We start from the raw sequence: 19,871 nt of genomic DNA, 5'->3' as shown, positions 1-19,871 counted from the left end.
ATATCAACTCATGTTAAGCTTTTTGAAAAAATTAATACGTATTTTGAATCAAATCATAAGTCAAATTTAATTTAAATAATTTATGTATACATGAACATTATCAAAAATAAAGTGAATTTACGAAAAAATTGTTTGATTTGTCATTTTATTTGTAGACTTTTGAATCGATGTAATTTATTTGCAATTTTTGATCAAATTTTAGGGCATCAGGTGTAGTTAATAATTTCAATGAAATAATGATTTGTTAAATTTTGATAAAAACCGCAATCAGACTGTCAAATGTATAAATTACATTATAAAAATACAGAGTACTTGTAAATGGTTGAAGAGGTAAATTACAAATCATCTTCACTAGTTTGATCGGACAAAATTTTTTTCGATAAATGAAGTATTTCTCTTGCTTCATGGCTGGAAATCCGTTGGGATGCTGATCGTTGTCTATTGTCATTGGCACCACAGTGAGTTGGTACATCAACATAAGGAAAAATTGCAGAGGAATACCGATGAGAATGATGATGAAGAGATGAATGATGATGCGATGAGTGATGTTTCCTATGAGAATTATGATGAGCTCGCTTTGATTCAACAATACAACAAATAAGATCATTAGTTCGCCCAAAGATAATGTAAACAATTAAAATTAAAATAACAAAACAAAGGATAACGAAAATAACAGTAATTGTTGAGTACCATCGTTCCAACGTAATCAACTGATTAACCAATGTTGAAGGATGACAATAGCCTTTATAATTAAGCTTTGCATCAGGGAAACAAGAGGTACAATTGGAATCGCTTGGTCCATCACACGTTTTACAAGAGTAATGACACCGTGAACATCTCACTGTTTCCGAACCAATTTTGATTAAAAGCTTTGGTCGATGGTATCCTTCAGGACAATTGTCAATACAGATGCCATTAATCAAGACCATGTTATCACTACATTCTGTTGAATAAGATAAAAAGAATTAGAATTAGTCCGATGACAATAAACGTTGAACAAAAAAAGGATGAAGGAAAAGGAAAATCTTTTGATGAAAGTTGCCATGAAATGGTTATTAAATGAGATATTACACCAACATACGATTAATTAATAGCAAGCGATGACAAACGAGACAATTAGTTAACATAAAAAGCATTAAAAGTTAATCAAATTGAACAACTTACCGCGTAATTTGTTGGACTAGAGACTGTTAGGTTTACAATGTAAACATGGATGATTCAAGAAGCAAAGCTTAAGCGGGCGATTTGAACAAGTTAATGTAAAGTAAAATAGAGTTTAAAATTGATTAATAATTTGTATTTAACCATTTTAACAAAAAAAGTGAATATAATTTATACAATAATTTGATTTTTTAAAATCAAGACAGTTTCAGGACATAGATGAAACTGTTTTAAGTTTGATTGCCATAGGTTTCAATTTGTTTTATATTATTGATAATTTACTTTGTATGGTAAAATTTTCATTGCATATAAATTTACAGACGATTACATATATTAATTATCAAATGAACCTAGGAAAGTGTGTAAATATGTATAAACTCATAAAAATGATGGACCATTAGAAACGTAAGTAAATAATAAAAAACAGTTTTTACAGAGAAACTTTGATAGTCTAAATCATGATAATCATCATAATTAATGTTCACACCTGAATATGAAATAATCAATTTCAATCAATTGGACTGATTGCTTCGGAAAAAAACAAAACAAAGCAAAACCTTAAAACTCAACCTTCCTATTGATTTTACCACAAATTATATTGGCAAATGACGTCTATACTAATTGGTCCCTTGATTTAAACTGCTCTGATTTACAATGAAACAAAAATCGATACTAAATGACTATCAATTAAATTGTCGTCAGAACAGTTAATAAAAGTAAATAGGTCAACCAACAATGAATAAATAGTCGAAAAAGCAAGCTTTCGATTGAGACTAACATTGTAAGTTGAAACAAAATGAGTATTAAGGCTATTCAATATTAACCAAAGGCGATCTGAGAATAGTACGAAATCGCAAATGATTCCGCTATTTCAATGATCTATCATAAATAGCTCGTTTTACAAGCTCATTTGTTGTAAATAATTTTGTACAAAAGTCCAGTAAATGTCGATATAAAAAATAAACAACTTTAACTTGGAGTCAATCACACAAGTTGTAGATTTTTAAAAGCTTCTGATCACTATTTCAAATCAAAGTCGATAGAGAATCAAAAAACAATCTAACGTCAGGCTTAACCATTCATAAAATGTCTAACATTAATTGCATTTAAAGGACAGATATCAATATAATGTTAGTAAGAAACAGAAAAATCAATCAACATGAAAAAAGGAAGAAAAGCATTACAAAAGTTCATCTTTTCACAGATAACTTTGATTATCAATCCACTTTGAAATGCTAAGGAAGACAATAATGATCTCTTATATTGGCATCACAAGCTGATAACACAAAACAGTCTAACGGCTTCTATGGGTTTAAACACCCAATCTGTTGAATCATGAAGAATCTTGCAACTATGAGAACCAAATCAAGGGGAAATTTAAGTACATTGACAGTGAAATTAGCAAATGAAAGCGCTAAATATGATAGAAGGTAATGTTTAACGAAATCGATGCAACAATTGATGGTAAAAGGTGAACATAGGAAGGCTGAGCTATTACCATTGATGGGTAAAAAAAGGTTCGTAATTGTTTAGTTTTTGAAAATTTCTTTGAAAATGATTATTAGTAAAGATGAAGACAGATTTTTAGCACAGATATAGCAGACATGTAATAGCGTGTGTAGGCAGCATTGGCGTAGTGAGTGCTTTTGTTTACAGATCAGGTTTGCGTGAGTGAAAGTTAAAAGGATTGCATTTGATAAAAGATGGTGTAAATGATCATTGTTATTAACTTTGAGTGTTTAAATGATTATGAGCTGAGCTGGAACTAGTAAAGCCAGTAAGAGGCACAAACCTAGGCACTGAGAGCTCAAATCTTGAAGTATACAGCCTCGGTTCAATGATTTCCCAAGGATGAAAGATTCACTTTCATCAGATGATTTGTCTTCTCTGGTTCCATGAATTACACCGAGAACTGAAATCGATTGGAAAAAAAGAAAAGAGAGAGAAAAAAACAAATTATAAATCAAGAAATACAAAATTGAAAAGGAAGGGTGAAAAAGTGCCTAAAATAGCAAAAGCAATTTCAAATTGATAACAATTATCTAACATGAAATTAATCATAAACTGATCACCAATCAATGAACAAAACTAAATGCTGTTCAAGATGAAATAACAGTTTTAGGATAATTTTTGATTCAACTTTGCCTGCTTTACCGCGATAATGATTAACCTTATTTTTCAATCAACTATAAAACCTTTAGAGACAATGGTCATTGTTACATCAGGTAAAGGTAACCATTGGCCAGAAAAAAGAAGGTTATTATTGAAAGTCAACTATTGAAAGAAAATTGCTATTGGGATAAAGTGGAGATGATAATGGGTGAGGGTTGGCGACTTGTAAGGGAATCCGTACCAGAATTGTGTTGAGTATTCTGATTGATTGGTGACAATAGGTTGATATCATTGTTATCCATTGGCTGTACTTTTATCTTCTTCAATCCTTTATCATTTCCCAGTGATCCTGATTGTTTAATTGGATACCTTCCACTGAACCATCCAGATTGTGGATAAGGTTTACGAGTTGAACTGTTTCCATTAATATCACTGTTCATCGTTCTACTTGGATTACTGTTTGTATCATCGTACGATTTTTCCAAATCATTACCCAACTTATCATTGTAATAGGGTTTAGTTGATTCTGGTGAGGCAGTCTCAGATGATGGAGAAGAAGATGATTTAATTGTTCGCCGATCTGGATTCTCTGTTGTACCATACATGATCAATGTCCACTCCTTTAGATAAGCTCGACCTGTCAAAGAAAAAGAGTAAAAATTAATAATCAATACTAATAAGGTAAAGATGATGAATATAAAGAAACAAGGGAAAATAACGATAAATAATAAACTGTGGACAATAAAGAGTCTATCAATTGTCCATCTCATCTAATTTGATAACAAGATGCTTAATTGTTTTCAAGTAATTTAACCTTCTTACCTAATAAACTTGGATAATTTCCAGTGCCTTTGTAAGCATAGATTGAAAATTTGGGTAAAAATTGTCATTACTTAAAAACTCATTTCAAAATCTACTTTTTTGGTTTTACTCTCAATTACATTAAAAGTGCAATGTTTACTTACTATAAATATATCGACCTTCATTGTGAACTTCAAGTTTCCAAAGGCCATTTGGGTTTTCACCCCAAGTGTGGACACTCATGAAGGGCCAATTTTGAAAGCCAGACCGTGAATTGTCCATTGGACGTTGAGCAAGTAAATTGGATTTAGTACCTGAAGGTGAGGTCAGGTAAATGTGAATATCACCTCGTCTGGTTGCTGTTAAAGTAACCTTTGCTTGAACATGTTCAAGAAAATTAACCTCTCCATCACATGATACTTGAAGATATAATTCAACATGGCTCTTGGATGGAATCAATCTGATGAGAAAATAAAGATTAGAAGAAAAAATAAGTTAATAAAAGTTGAAAACAATCTTTTAAGTTGAATGACATAAACAGTTTTATTGGGAAAACAGATATAAAGTTATTATTAAGAAGCAATATTGAAAGAAATGGTTTCATTTAATAATGATAACTAATAATCATTTGATGAATCCAAATCAAATACATTCAATCAGTTTAGTCAATATTGATGTGGTCAACTGTGCAAACACAAAACTCTAATGACAATTAGATTGCAATTGGATGCAAAAATTGGTATAAATGTTAAACAAATGATCGATTTGATTCAACTTTTTCAATTCATTTTTGAGTATATAATTGATAGCAAGTTTGACAGGCAAATCAGATGAAAAATGTTTCAATTTGAAAGTGAAACTGATAACAAAGGAAGAAGAAGAAATGTTTTCAAACAAAATGTGAATGTGATTCAATGTTCGTAATCATTTGGAAAAGATCACAAATGATGTTAAAAGTGAAAAGAAAGGGTGAAGCATTTCATGAGAAAAAGGATGAAAATCGAATAAGAAAATATGAAAATGATGATGATTATGATGAAGATGGGAATGAAACTGTTCGGATGTTGCAAATCCGATATCGATTTTCACCAGAAACAAATTGTCATTTTTTCCCCTTGAAACCTTTATCATTAAAATTAATATCATTATTGTTATCATCATCAAAAATCATCATTATTTTGCTCAATAATAATCCTTATTACATGAATGTTTTGTTAAACTGTTTGTTAGACTTTTCAAGAGATTCAGTAATTTCTATTTTCCCTGATAATCTTGACAAAAAAGGCAAAATAACAAAATCTCGAGGCAATCTTAATGATATCAAATGCTTTCAGAACTATTGGGATTTTATTACAATTTTGTTTAACTGTAAACTTTGACTGAGGAAACTCGAGTTTACTGTTATTAATATTTTATGTTCAATGTTGAGTTTCTCGTTTCTTTGAGATTGACATTGGGTGAAATGGTTCAGTTAACCTTAAAGAGATGAGAAAAGATGAAGATAATTGTGAAAAGAGGAAAAATGATACAAAACAAAATGATAAACTTTGACTTTAAATCAATTCATTTCTATTTACACTTGAATAACAAAACAAAAACTAACTTAATCAACATGAGAACAATTTTTATGAACAAAGTGATTGTGTCAAGGAAACAATCAAATTTTACTGTTCACACAAAATCGGAAACAATTCAAATTGGAAATTTACCAATTGATTAATTTTCCAACAAATTCTTAGCTAATTTACAAGAAGATTGCTGATCAGTCGCAAACAATTTTATTGCTTTTAATTATACAAACATTCAATTTTCTCATTTAGAAGTTAAATTCTTGATTGAAATTGTGATGGCAATCATTGAACGATTGCGATGAAAATTGGTGTTCATTTGATTCTGTTTGGAGTCGAAGAAATGGTCAAAATTGCCATTTTCAGGGTAAACCTTTACAAGTTCAATTAGATGATTCAAAGTTCAATAGGCATCGGGTTATTTTGCTCTATCACAATTCAAGGAAAATGATAAGAACTAATAAAACAACTGATCATAACCTTGATGAACAATATTGATTTGATCCTAATAAACATTTCGTATTGATTAAGATGAAGTAAAAAACTAAGTTTTTTCCAGTATTAAGTCCTATCAAGTCACATCAAGTATTTAGTAAGAATTGAAATTCTGAAGATTTTACATTTTTTAAGATTGTACAATTTTGCATCATCTGAATGAATTGATGAAACATAAAGCAATCTCTTTATTATGTTAATCTGATGAAATCATCATTAACTATTTACGTTAGTCTACAGCAGAAATACACTTAAAACATACAATTTCATCGACTATTTACCTAGCTGCATTGTTGGACTTCACAAGAGTCTTTTTATCGATTTGTGTCGTGAATGACCGTGAATATGGAATGAAATTTTTTGGTCTCAAAGCTGTTTACAAAATGCATTTTAAATGAATCAAATTATTCAACACTTAAGTGTTTCAGTTATCACAAGATTCAGGATTTTTTTCCTTACATTTTCATTCAGATTGATTGAAAGGCAAAGAGTTTATTGATTGACATGAGAGAGATGTTATTGAATCCAATGATTGTTTGCCAAAAAGTTTTATCAATCATTTGAGTCACATCATCTTTTACATAACCATTTTGTTAATCATCTCTGGTTATTGATCAATTAAGCAAACTTGCTTGTTCAATATCGGTATAAAGATTTACAATAATTTCCCTCAATTAGTAAATTGTCATGTTGATAGTAAATACAATAAAGAGGAATCGAGATTACAGATTGAATGCAATCATTCAAGGTTAGCAAGTTGATATCAACACGAATCAATTACATTAATACAACAATTTGATTTACAGGTGACAATAAAAGACGAAAATTTGATCAAATCAAGAATATAAATTGTTGCATTTGAATGTGAAAACAAAGAGCGAAACAAAACAAAAATAATCAACAAGGTGTTCAATTTGATGGAAAATTATTCAATGTTTTCACCATTAGATAAGTTGATTAGTTGATCATCAGAGTACCAAACTTAGCAGTCTGACAAAGCTGTCAATCAAAAGTAAAAGTTCCGTCTGATAATGAAAAGTGGAAATTTCATGATAGAGTTGATAAAAGGAATGATTTGGAATGGAAAAGTGTAAAAAAAATTAACCACAAATTAATGATTCTTCAAAACAAAAGTCTCTTCTGATAAATGAAAGATTGTTAGCAAGATATTCATCAGTAAAATGGTCAGAAATATTCTGAAAATTAAGATGAATCTTTGATGATAGTTTCTCTTCATGCTAATTTTGTCGAGAAGAAAAGATGAGAAGAAAAATGAATCGGAAAAATAACCAATACAAACACGATTCAATGTAAAATCAATGGAAATGTGATGTGATATCGTGCATTGAATATCAACCAATGGTAAATAGTGAGGGACGAAAAAAGGAGGAACAAGAAACAAAAGATGTTGCGATGTTGAGATGAATGATGATGAAAAATACCTTTAATCTTCTTCATCATGATTTTTGTTGGTTTGTGGATAAGTATGTGTTTTGGTACAAAAAAGGTAGATCCAATGATTGAGAAAGAAAAAGTGCTTCAAGACAAACTTTGATTGATAAAAGTAGACTCTTCATGAGTTGACTTTTCGGTTGAAAGTTTATTGCAATGAATAAGAATCAATGAGAAGGGAAAAAACTATGAAAAGGTTAACTTTCAAGATGTACTCAATTCTGTGAATAAACTGGGTTTAGGTGAGTTTGGGTAAAATATTGTTACAAACTTTCAGAGCATTTTGTGATTAAAAAATGATTGACACTGAAAATTTCGAGAAAAACTAGAATGAACATTTCAAGATATTATCGTTTCCAATGTGAAACTGATTATCTTGAAATGATTAATTTAATTTTTGGTCTGACAGCTCGAGAATCTTGACGATTCTGATTTCTATGATCATTCTCATGCTTTTGAAATATTGAGAAATCAAATTGCAAGTCATAACAATTAAACTGATGAATTGAGAACAGAAAATTTTAGAACTGAATGCGATTTGATTTTGAAGGTTACGAATTTTCAAGATGAAAAGTTGAAATTAACATGAAATGACAATAACAATGAAGTGAAGATTAACAGTGATAATGAACTATCGAAACTATTGAATTTCATTTCAAGAATGCAATTTTAAAAGGTTGACTTGAAACATTTGAGTTGAAAACTAAAATTCAATGGAAATTCATTGCAATTCATGTGTTTTCATAGTCCAAATATTGAGGTAATAATCAGTCAAGTATAATTCAAGGTAAACGAAGAGTTTAAATATGAACTTTTAGCTGAACAAGAATGAATTGCACAGTTTTGAGTTTTGAATTGTCATAACTTTTAGTTGATAACAATCAGATGGATAAATAGGAAAAGTAATGGTTAAATCAACGAAACGTTTTCTTGGTGTAAAGAAAGTATTGACAACCAGGAAGAAGGTGACTGAAAAGGAAACTTACAATTTACAGAATCATTATTTGATTGACTGATCTATTTTGCGGTTCATTCAACTAAATAAGATTTACAAAAGGTTTTCACTTGAGTCAACAAATTTTTACATTAACACTGTTTTTGCATTGTAAACTTGAATAGCAAATGAGATCAACAGAAAGACCAAGAAATATAAAAAACCCATTGTTTGGTGCACCAAATCATTTATAAATCAACTAAAGTCTTTGGAGCAAAGAAAAGGATACAAGAAAAAATGATGCAAAATTCACTCTTTTTGGTGTAAAAAAGCTGAAAATCAGTTGTCCATCGATAAACGGCAAACACAAAACTCCATAAAACCAACTTATTGAGTTGAGCAAAGCTAAAGATGAGATAAAAGTTTGAATAAACTGAAATCGATTGAAACAGCCGATGATAAAGGTTGATCAACTTATCGAGAAGATAATTTCATGTTGATTAGTTCTGATTTTTAACGATTGCCAAACAAATTTGAATTGAATAATAAAAGTCTGTCATTTGTCTGGTCATTGTTGTTGTTGTCCATCATTGTTATCAAGAGAGTTTGAAAGGTTGAACATTAGAATGAAAATTGATGAAACATTTTGTCAACAATTTTTCGATTCATTGAGATATCAAATATGATCTACTGCAATTAACTTTACTGTTAAATTGGACAGAACTTTTGAAAGGAACATTTAAATTGTGTAATTTGAAGTTAAGAAATGCTTTTCAACAAATGAAATCAAGCTAACAATTGAGATTTGAATCATTTGAAAGTGAACAATAAGTTTACAGATAAAGTTAAACATTTGAAGCAATTTTGTACAATTTTGTCTGACCAACCAAACAAATTACAACAAACAGTTTGACCTAATTATTGAAACATTTTTTTTTCTTCCTCATTTTACTTTTCCTTTTTTTCCCTTCAGTCAACAATTTTGATCTAATGGACAACAAGATGGTAAAGAGTCTTATTTTTGTTTGATTATTACTTCTGATCAATATGTTGAGAGAGTTTAATTTAGGAATGATTATCAGTCCATGATGAGAATCAAGCAAGTGTGCAATCGTCTTAGCTTAGTCAAGTTGAAAATTTCAAACTGAAAAGCCCTTTTTTGCTTTGTATCCTGCTTGGGTTTCAACCAGTCATCCAATATGATGTCAATATAATGATGATATCGATTGAAACTGTTAACTGAAACTTTTCTACCAAGGTAAATGTTGCAATGAAAATCATAAACAGAGAAAGTATTAATACATCAAGAGATTTCTGTCAATCTAAAAGCATAAGTTCATCTATGGACACGAAATAGCTTAATGGTTACAACTTTGAACATCCAAGACTCGAACTTTTACCTTTTCAAATTTTCCAATTCAGAGTTGAGATAATATTGAAGAAAAATTAACGAAAATCAAAATTAGAAAATCAATTTTTCAAAAGCAATTATTGAAGTAGACTAACTTCAATTGCAACTGGAATACAAGATGAAACAATTATCATGGTTAAGGTTGATCATCAATTTCATGAAGAAACTTTTTTTCATCTATTTTACACGAATCTAGTTCAATGAAACTTTTTTGTCATCAATTGGTTTTCAGAACGAAATGTCTGATCTGTTTCAGGCTAATTAGATGACTTTTTTTAATCAAGAGATCCAGAAAAGGCATCATTCAGGTTGATCTTTTTATTGTATTAACTTTCTTTAACCCTTTTCTGTTTCATTTATCATTGAATTATCATTTAAAAAGTTTCGTCTAGACGTTGGTTAACACAAAAAAGTGTCAATTTTAACGTTTCAATTTAACTGAAGAGTCGTGAAATCGCTGCATTATTTGTATCCTTTCCGCTTCAAACTAATCATTAAAGTTATGAATTAAACTTTTCAGTCGCAATTTAAGTTGATTTACATTTTTTACAGGCTTCAACTCAATTGATGATTGATGTTGGTTTAAGGGTTAAAAATAGCTCACAAATGTTGTCATTAGATTGATATGGGAAAATAGATTGTACTTGAAATAATCATTGCAAATTGGAAATGAAATTACGCCGACCGGACTGAGTCTAATTCAATTTAAATTGTAGTGCGTTTAAACATTTAAATATCAATAGCTCGTCATAAGGAAACTAGTAATTTATGAATGATACGAATACTTGAGAATGATCATGTTGTTCAATGTCAAAGTTAATTACAAGGATAAAACAATTGCCTTTCAGCGACAAAAAAAGTAAATTAAGGTAAATCGATCAAACTGAAATGAAATGAAACTAGAAAAATGAAAGTCACAAAGATTGAAAATCTGTTATTCACATAAATTCATGATCACAATCATAAGAATATAAAATTAATTTTGAGACTTGCAAGTAAAATTTAAAGTAGAGTTGAGTTCAATTTTAATGAGCTCGTTATAGCAATGGTTTACTTGTGAAGACAACCTTTTCTCAGATGAACATTATCATCATCGATTGGTCAAGTATTGATCTAAAGATGACCATTGGAAGAAATATTTACCCACAATTTGCTTTTGCAGGTTTTGTTGTTGACGCTGATCTCCTCTTCAATCTTACAGTAAACAGAGAGGAGAGAGAAGATGAAATAATAATGAAAAGTGTAATACACATTTGAACGTTTAGTTAAACCCGCAAGTGTATTAATACATGGGAACTGACAATATGAACCTTCAAGAGATTAACATTGGTAAGGATAAATAGCGATTCTTACACAGATTTTTATTCAACTCTCATGACTTTTCTTCCTTTCATTCGTGATTTCCAACCTTTTCTGTTTCCATCTTTCTTCCAAGTGGTTCCTATTTACCTTGGAAATGATCACTGATTTATCTCACGATAAAAATGAACATCAGATTTATAAAGAAATATTATTATTATTGTATTGATGGGGGGAGGAAGAAATGAGTTGGTTTACTTGAATGAGATACTTTTATAAGATGATCATTATGATGCTTAAAAAGGAAGATCAAGAAATAGACAAAAAGAGATGATCATCATGGAAATGCTCTCATTTATCCTACTGAGGATACTTTTTTGCTCATAAAATCTTCTCTTCAATCTGTTCAGTTTTTGGCTCAATTAAAGGTAACATAGGGTCAAAATCATGTCTTTCATTCAAATGACAATAACCAGGAAAATATTGATATGCAATGGAAACCACGATAATTACAATATTGAAACAATCGAAAAATTGCCACCAAAAATGTCCAAATTCATAGAAACCTCTTTCCAATTCAGATTGAATGCAATTCGATTCAAATGACACTGGATCCAAATGGACACTCTTTAAGAAATCTTACTTATTGAGCTTGAATAAAATTCAGCAGCCATTGAAAAGATATTTGCTTTTCAATTGAATCAAATTTTCTGGTTAAAATAACACGAAATAAATAAACCCATTTTTTGTATTAGGTTTGGTCGTCAATTGGTTAGTTATTAGAGTAATTTTGATTTCGATCTGAACATTAATTGAGTAAATAATTCAACAGTTCAGCAATTTATAAATGGGAAATCTTAAGCAGAAAATTAGGAAACGGAAAAATGTTCAGTTTTTATGGGAATCTAAAATCGGAAAATCGCAAAAATGAAGTCGAAGATGATGAATGGAAATGTTGAGCAAAAATAGCTCATTTTTCCATGTACAATTGATGCTATTTCACTTCAGTTAGAGTCAATGATAAAAACAATAATTCATACATCGATTATAATTAGCAAATTTTCAGTCTAAGAGTTGAAGTGTTTAAGTAAAAAATGTTCATATTAATTGAAAGTGACTCTGTTATGATGAACATTTGATGATCCTAGTAAATGGTTAACCAATTTGCTGTTTTGTGTATTTCTTGATTGTTTCATCGTTTCTCAATTAGATGATTAAATGTGATGCGGTAAAATGGATCATCTTATAGAGCATAAAGGATTCTCAATTAAAAACCAATCAAGCTATGATTAATCAATTAAAGTAGGCTAAAGTAGCTTTCACATTCTCATCATGTAAAGACAAAACAGTTAACCCTTTTATTTTTGGATTACCATTGAAATTTGATTTGATTGTAATTACTAATTAGATCAACGGACAAAGCTGAAAACTCATCTAATCCTGAAAATAATGAAACAATGTAAATGATAGCAATTCAGGAGGTTGGTGAGCTCTTGGGTTTCATTAGGAGTTGAACAACGTGAGACTTTTCATTTAATTTGCTTTTTTCTTAAAATTAATCAACAAATAAGTCAACCAGAATCAAACCCAATGTTGACCAAATTAAAGATCAACATGAAAAGTGCACAAAAGTCAACATTTCAATTTAAATAGAAAATGAAATTAAAAATTAACATTCATAATTAAAGTTTCAATTTCGATGAATTTGTTGATAACAAGTTGAAAGAGTTAATTCAAAGAGTTGATATTTGCAGAAATATAATTTCATTAAATTGAATTTGTGAATATAACTTCAATTGTAATCAAGCTTCCGTAGTAAAATGAACGGAAAGTGAGTTATTGTTACAACTAATTGTTGATATAAATTGAATTAGCTCTTCCGATCTTCCTTCAATTTAACATCTTCATCAAATCATCATGTAAATCCATGTAAACAATAAGAGAGTTTGATTAAGAAGAATTGTCTTCTTGATTCATCTTCACTTTTCAGTTTCATTCATTTCTCTGATTCTTTGTCTCAAAGCAACAATTAAGCTTCTCAAGTTGACATACATTCGGATAAATGCGTCCACAATTTATATCACCATTTGAATCGCCATTACTATCATCAATAAAAGTTCAGCTAGGCGTAAATGTAATGAGATACTCGGATGGGAAACAATTATCATTAGATGAAATCGAATCAAAGAATTGTTTTTTGATGAAACAACTGCAATGAAATATTTGACTGCAATATTATGGCAACTATTGAGTTTATTTGATTCATATTTTTCATCATTTTCCGATTCAATCATTTTTATCGCTTTTATAAGTTCATCGACAGAGATGATTATTTACTGAGCAAATAATAGTAAATAAAATTGAAACAAAATCCATGTTGACTGGCAATACGTTCATGGTGAAATGAAATAATCACCAAATTAAGTAATTTAGCAATTTAGTTTGTTTAAGCAGTGAAAACAAATAGACAAATAGTCATGATTTGGAACAATTTGTTAAATATTGAATGAAACTTTGAACATAAACTCAAACATTGGCTAAATAAGACTCTTTAAGTGGGTTAATATTGAAACCTATGAGATTGACCGTAATTGATAGATTTAACTAAACATTAGACATCGATTAGCGCGTTATTCAATCGTTCAGTAATTTCAAGGATAATTAACATTAATTAATCAGGTCAATAACCAATGTCAAGAGCAAGATAATTATGAATGATTACTGATAACCAGAACTATTACGAGAGACAAAATAATCTTTAGCCTAATGTACTGTTCATAATGGATAATGAATATTGAAACATTGGATTGTCACTAAAGAATCAATAATTGAGAAAAATTTTTTTGTGGTTTTTGCACAGTTAACTTGTTAACTGAATTCAATTGAAATTATGAAGAAGAGGAAGAGAACGAAAGAGAGGGAAAAAAGTAGTTTAACTTATTTACTTGTCTACTGGAGGAGAACGGACGGAACATATTTTCTGTTCTGGAACGGTCACCCATTCCTTGGCCACTTTGACCATTGCTTCAGCATCCATCAGACCATATCCAAAAGAATGGCTAACATTTCGTCCTACTCCGTTGGTTTTCCAATCTTTAGCATGTAAATTGGCTGGACGTGAGGTTAACACGACGATATGTTGCATGTCTCGCCATGTCAATAGTGGACTGTTAATGGATTAAAGAAGGATAAAAGTGGAAAATGGATTAAAATGGAAACAAAAACAATGAGAAATCCTTTTTTTTCTTGTGTGAAAAAAAAGCGGATTCAATAATAGCAAAGTTAAGTGTTGAAAAAGGTTAAAGGAAATGAATGAATGAGTTGAATTGGATTGATTCATTCAAGTTCAAGTTTTCCATCAATGAATGATACATTAATTAAAGTCAATTGTTTCAAGTGAAATTAAGTCAAATATGGGTAACATTAATTATATCAACAATATGTGATGAAAAAAATGATTATTGGGACAATTTTTTGCAATAAACAATTGATTAACAACTGAAACTGATCAGAACGTAATTTGCCAAATCAGTTGGCAATTAAAGTGATTCAAACGACTTGCTAACCTTGAAAGTTTTTTCTAATTCATTTTGTTCTTCTGATTAATCAATGAATTTATCATGGAAAAGTAAAGACACGAAAAAGTTATTTACATTTGAAAAACAATGTTTACTTGGTAAAAGCACATGAATTTACTTTAATGATTTTAAATGTAATTGTGTTGGTAAAAATGAAAATTCAAAATATTGAAAGTTTTTAGTTTTACTCTTTACTTTCAAATGTTATGAGTTTCACCTTTAATGTTATTTTTGATAAAAGCTGACTAACTGTTCATCTGCATGGTTACATGATTCAACGGATGTTTCAGTTTTATGGTGTAAACACATCGAACACCTTGTCTTGTCTTGATTGGGCTTATGTTAGCGTATCAGTTATGCTTGTGAAGTTTTATCGTACATTTATAAATATCATTAAATTTTTGCGCTTGCTAAACTTGGGTCAAGATAAATGTACTTTGAGCAAAATTACAGTTAAAGCGTAAAGTTTATGTGAGTTGTAGTTGAGATAATATTGAAATGGATTATTAAATTGCACATTGATTGACATTAAGGCGTCTTGAATTGTTTCATTATAAAGTCGAGCTCATCTTTAATCCTAGGAGATAATGTATATTGAATGCGAGATATTTCAATATGATTTAATCACAATTTACTCAGCTTAATCCTTTTAGCTTTCACAATATTTTTACATGACATTTATGAAGACAATTTTTCATAACTCTAAGTGTTACCCTTGAAATTGACTCGTTAGTTTAGATTTTGATTGTCACTCAAAAAGAGTCAACTCTTGAAGCAATCAAGACAAGTGAATGTATTGATTAACAAATCGATAGACAAAAAAAAATGAAATAAACGATGAAAATAATTGAGAGTAAATTGAAAGTTGAATCTAAAGCAATGGCAAAAAACTGGTCGAGGTATTAAAGTTATGCTTACTTGGCTTCAAGAGCTAAAGCTGAAATACCGGCAGCAAGAGGGGCCGAAGCTGAGGTTCCAGTGTGAGTTGTGGTACAACTGTGATGTAAGTCTGTTGTGACAATTTGCCGTTCTCCATTGGATCCACTTGAATAGGTTGTGGCTAGAGTTGATGAACAGGCTTCACTGTACCAAGGAACCAGACCATTTTCAGTGGCACTTGAAATGGACAGAGTCCAAATTGAATTGGTATAACCATCACAGTTACAATTGTCATGTTCACGACCACCATTACCCGAAGCCCAGATAAAGATTGATCCCAATCCTCGTCGACCCTTCTGTACACCATCAATAAAGGCTTTAGTAGCCAACTCTCCTGGACCATCAACAGTTTTACCATCATCATCGGGTCCCCAAGAGGCACTATAAATGTCTATGTGATCACGGTTAAATGAGAGGGAACGAGCTTCTACGGCATCGGTAACATCTCCATCCAACATTCTCAGTCCTCCAACTCGAGCGTTAAAGGCAACACCAACAGCACAGTTACTGTTGTTTGCCATGGCAGCAACTTCCCCAGCACATCGGGTTCCATGGCGATTGGAGTCAATAATGTCGTACCGAGGAGAAGGATCGTTATCTGAATTGTTAACATCATAACTGGCTGCTGGATCGTAATTGGCAACTAAATCTGGATGATCATTTTCCAGTCCATCGTCTAAAATGGTTACCACTACTCCACGACCGGTAATGTTCATGGCCCAAACTTTTTGCACATTCATGTCTAATCCTTGGCCTCTATTCAAGTACCACATTTGAGTCCATTTAGGGTCATCGAAAAAATTGAGTCGACTTCTTGTTCGACCTCCTCCACCAAGTGGTCTCTCATAGGAATGAAGGCGTAAAAGATCACGTTTAGTTCGCGAATTAAGTTTCAATTGTTTAACAGAGGTAACAAGTGGTTCAGAAATGATAGTGTCAACAAGCGAAGTATTGGTTGATGGTCCAATTGAACGTTTAACAAGGCGTTTATGTTGAAAATGGTAAGCATTATCAATAATGTGATCAAGATACGTGAAACCATGTTTCTCCGCAATGGATTCAGCCATCTCGGGTGAACCATCAATATGGGCGACAAATTGATCCGTGTAAATGGATCCATCACAATTTGAAAATCTAATTAGATTAATAAATAGAAAGTAAACTAGAAAAATTGTCCAACTGTCAAATAGATGTAAATGATGGCGAGAATGAGAGTAATCACGATGATGAGAGTAATAATGATGTTGGTGTTCATGTTGAGGGTCACTTGTTTTACGTCGCTTGAAATCCAATTGTCTGGGATCACAGAAAAAACGATTCACTGTGGCATTTTCATTTGCTTTGGTTTTTCCAGTCAACTTGAAACTTTTGCTAATTGTTGACTTGCTTTTATCCAAATTTCCATTGCTTTTACCATGGCTGTGAATACTATTGAATGTTGGAAAAAAGACACTCGAACTCAGCATAATTTCTTCTAATACAGTAAACATGATAGAAACATTTCTCTCACTCTCTCTCACAACATCTTCTGCCTCACGCACGACACTCTTTTCACACTCGCGTATTCATTCTTGAAACTCACTAACTTACTCACTCCTCCCCTGAATAGTGTGAGCAATATCTCACTATCAACCTATAGACTCACTCTCTCTCTCTCTACTTTTCTCTAGCTACTATCTTTGTAACTCCTTCGTCCTTTTAAATTAAGGATCCTTTCAACTGCTTCCAAGTCTTAAGTTTTTTATCCAGTTCAGAGTCTTTCATCCAAACAATAACATAATAGCTTATAACCTTCAACCTGCTTTGAAGGTAAGGTTTAAGGTTTTAACTTTTGAAACTCAAGCTGGTGGCACTTGTTTCAAGCTGATAGATTGACCATGTTTGAGTAAAATGAAAAGGAAATGATTATCAATTGATTCCGGGATTGGCCAATGTTTTCCAACGATAATGGTAATTCTGGTGATGATGTTAATAATGATGATTGATGGTAAATGAGACTTTGATCATATTCATGTGAATGGTTTTACATGTAAACTGGATTTACAAAGATGGCCAAAATGTTGATACTTTGTATTGAAAAGTTATCCCAGAAACAATCTATTTAAATGATTGTGGTTATGTTTGAAGGGGAAAGACGGCAAGGAGGAGAACCACAAAAATAGATGTAGCTGTTGATTGATGATTGTTTAGAGCTGGTCATGCAATCGTCCAAAAAAATAAGATTTGTAATGGTAAAACGAATGATTGTTCAATTGTTGCAAGTCGATGAAACTTTGTGCAAGGTTGAAAGTGATAAGACATGAAACAACAACACCTAAAAGATGAAGATGATGATATGAATCCAAGAGAAACCAAATAGAGGAAAGTTGAAAAGCAATGTTGATTTTTTGGTTCAATTGTTTTGACTGTGTGACACAGAGTGACAAATTGTTGGTGGAATCAAATTTTGAAACCACAAAAAAATTCAATTTTTATCCAACAAATTCATGACTTTTGTACTGTCCTTCCAATCAATCAAAGTGTCCAATCTGGGATTTTTGGTTCTTTTATACTTTTGACTTTCTTTTGGGGCTTACAAATTGATTGTCTGTCAAAAAAATGTTTGATATTTTGTTTTATTGCTACTGCTCCTTGTGTGTGTTCAAATGTTTGCCATCAGTGGAACCGTAGTTTGTATAAAGATTTAAGATGCAACAATGTCAACATTATCTTTGAATACGATGAAATGTAAATCTTGTCAAGATGAACTGGGTCACAATAACAAGTAAGTTAATTTGCCGACCAAACCCCTTTGAATGGTTCTTCGTTTTCCTCTCGTTTCTTGTTGACTTCAATTTTCTTTCAACACTTGAGACCAATTATTTCCTGTTGTCTTGTAATTCTTTCAGGACGATCAACTTGTTTAAAACAGGTATTGAGTACTATTCATCTTTATTACTGTCCATTATTGTTTACTCAGCTTATATTTTAACCTTAATTGAAAATCACTTTCAAGAAGCTCAACACACGAAAACAAATCTTTTGTCTCGTTATCAGCTGGAGTGGTCGATGTCGTCTGAAAAGGTGCACAGTCTTGAAATTGGGTCCAAGTTTCCTTAAAGTTGTCAATTGTCCAGCTTATCGATAAACGTTTAATGTCACCGTGTGTTTACCAGCGAAAGTCTATCGATCCAACTAATTGAAATGATGAAAAAACACAGATGCAAGAAATTCAGAAAATTAGATAAGAGTAGAAAAATGTTTTATCATCAAAAGGATATGGAAAGGGTGTAAATCATGTAATCAGAATGAAGCTCTTTTTTCTTGGCAACACAAGATTTACATAAGCTGGTTATGACAGCTTATGAAATACACGGAAAAAGCACAAAGGTAGTCAAAACATAAGATGAAAAATAATGAAACTGATTTTTACTTTTTCTCATTCTTTATAATAATGTTGACATCAGCACAATCATCACCAACAGATACTGTAATCACACATGGGTAAAAAAATCAGTTATATCTTAATTGGCACTTATATCACAATGGCAACTAATTAAATTGAGAGAGTGAGAGAAAAAAAACACAAAGAGAAAGCATGATGAAAACAGAAGATCAAGATGATTGGAGAAACACAAGGTAAAAATAACAAGAGTCAAGTTTTTAAGATGAGATTAACGGTAAACTTGTCGAACGGCAAGTCATTGATTAGCAAATTAATTAGAAACCAATGGGTTGACGACAAAATTTCCAACAATTCAGGCTGACGGTTCCTAAAAACATTGCCAAACAGGAAAATACAAACATGGAAGCAAGAAAAGGTAAAATCTTTACCTCACTTTAATAACTTGTTTCAATCTTGTTAAATCTTGTAGCCTAAGAAAAATATAGCTTTGAATCACAGTTATCTTTCTTTAGCAAATAGTTATGGATAACTTGACACAATAAATTAATCGATAAACGAACGGATAAAAATATTAAATTCTTTAATTAAAGCACAATAATTACAATAAAATTAATTAAACCAAGTTTTCACTTTTTCTTAACATTTTCAACGAAAAATGAAATTGAATAACGCGAATAAAGCGCCCTCTGTTGTTATTAAAATTCACTAAAAACAGATGATTTTGTTCTCTTATCCA

At 31.0% G+C, this 19,871-nt stretch overlaps 1 protein-coding gene across 6 annotated transcripts; it reads right to left on the bottom strand.

Moving 5' to 3' along the window:
* Positions 1-48: 48 nt before the first annotated feature.
* On the bottom strand, positions 49-19,785 carry LOC107364419 (furin-like protease kpc-1). Of its 6 annotated transcripts, XM_015931757.3 has the most exons (9): positions 19,564-19,763; positions 19,163-19,281; positions 15,730-18,924; positions 14,179-14,400; positions 4,239-4,534; positions 4,096-4,122; positions 3,515-3,910; positions 2,954-3,073; positions 49-943 (listed from the first exon to the last, which is right to left on the bottom strand). In XM_015931757.3, the coding sequence occupies exons 3-9, from the start codon at positions 17,238-17,240 to the stop codon at positions 336-338; spliced, it is 3,180 nt and encodes a 1,059-aa protein (XP_015787243.1). In that variant the 5' UTR covers positions 17,241-18,924; positions 19,163-19,281; positions 19,564-19,763; the 3' UTR covers positions 49-335. The 6 variants fall into 6 exon arrangements, 3 of the variants coding, with proteins under 3 accessions (XP_015787243.1, XP_089126175.1, XP_015787244.1); XR_016200884.1 differs by lacking the exon at positions 4,096-4,122 and having other exon boundaries at positions 1,165-3,073; XM_089270049.1 differs by having other exon boundaries at positions 19,163-19,753.
* Between the last annotated feature and the right edge of the window lie 86 nt (positions 19,786-19,871).

This window comes from Tetranychus urticae, chromosome 1, assembly GCF_039701765.1.
Source record: "Tetranychus urticae isolate SD_2017Ah chromosome 1, NJAU_TeUrti_SD_1.0, whole genome shotgun sequence".
Taxonomy (NCBI): domain Eukaryota; kingdom Metazoa; phylum Arthropoda; class Arachnida; order Trombidiformes; family Tetranychidae; genus Tetranychus; species Tetranychus urticae.
The sequence above is the reverse complement of the archived record's forward strand: the minus strand, read 5'-3'. Positions and strand labels throughout refer to the sequence as shown.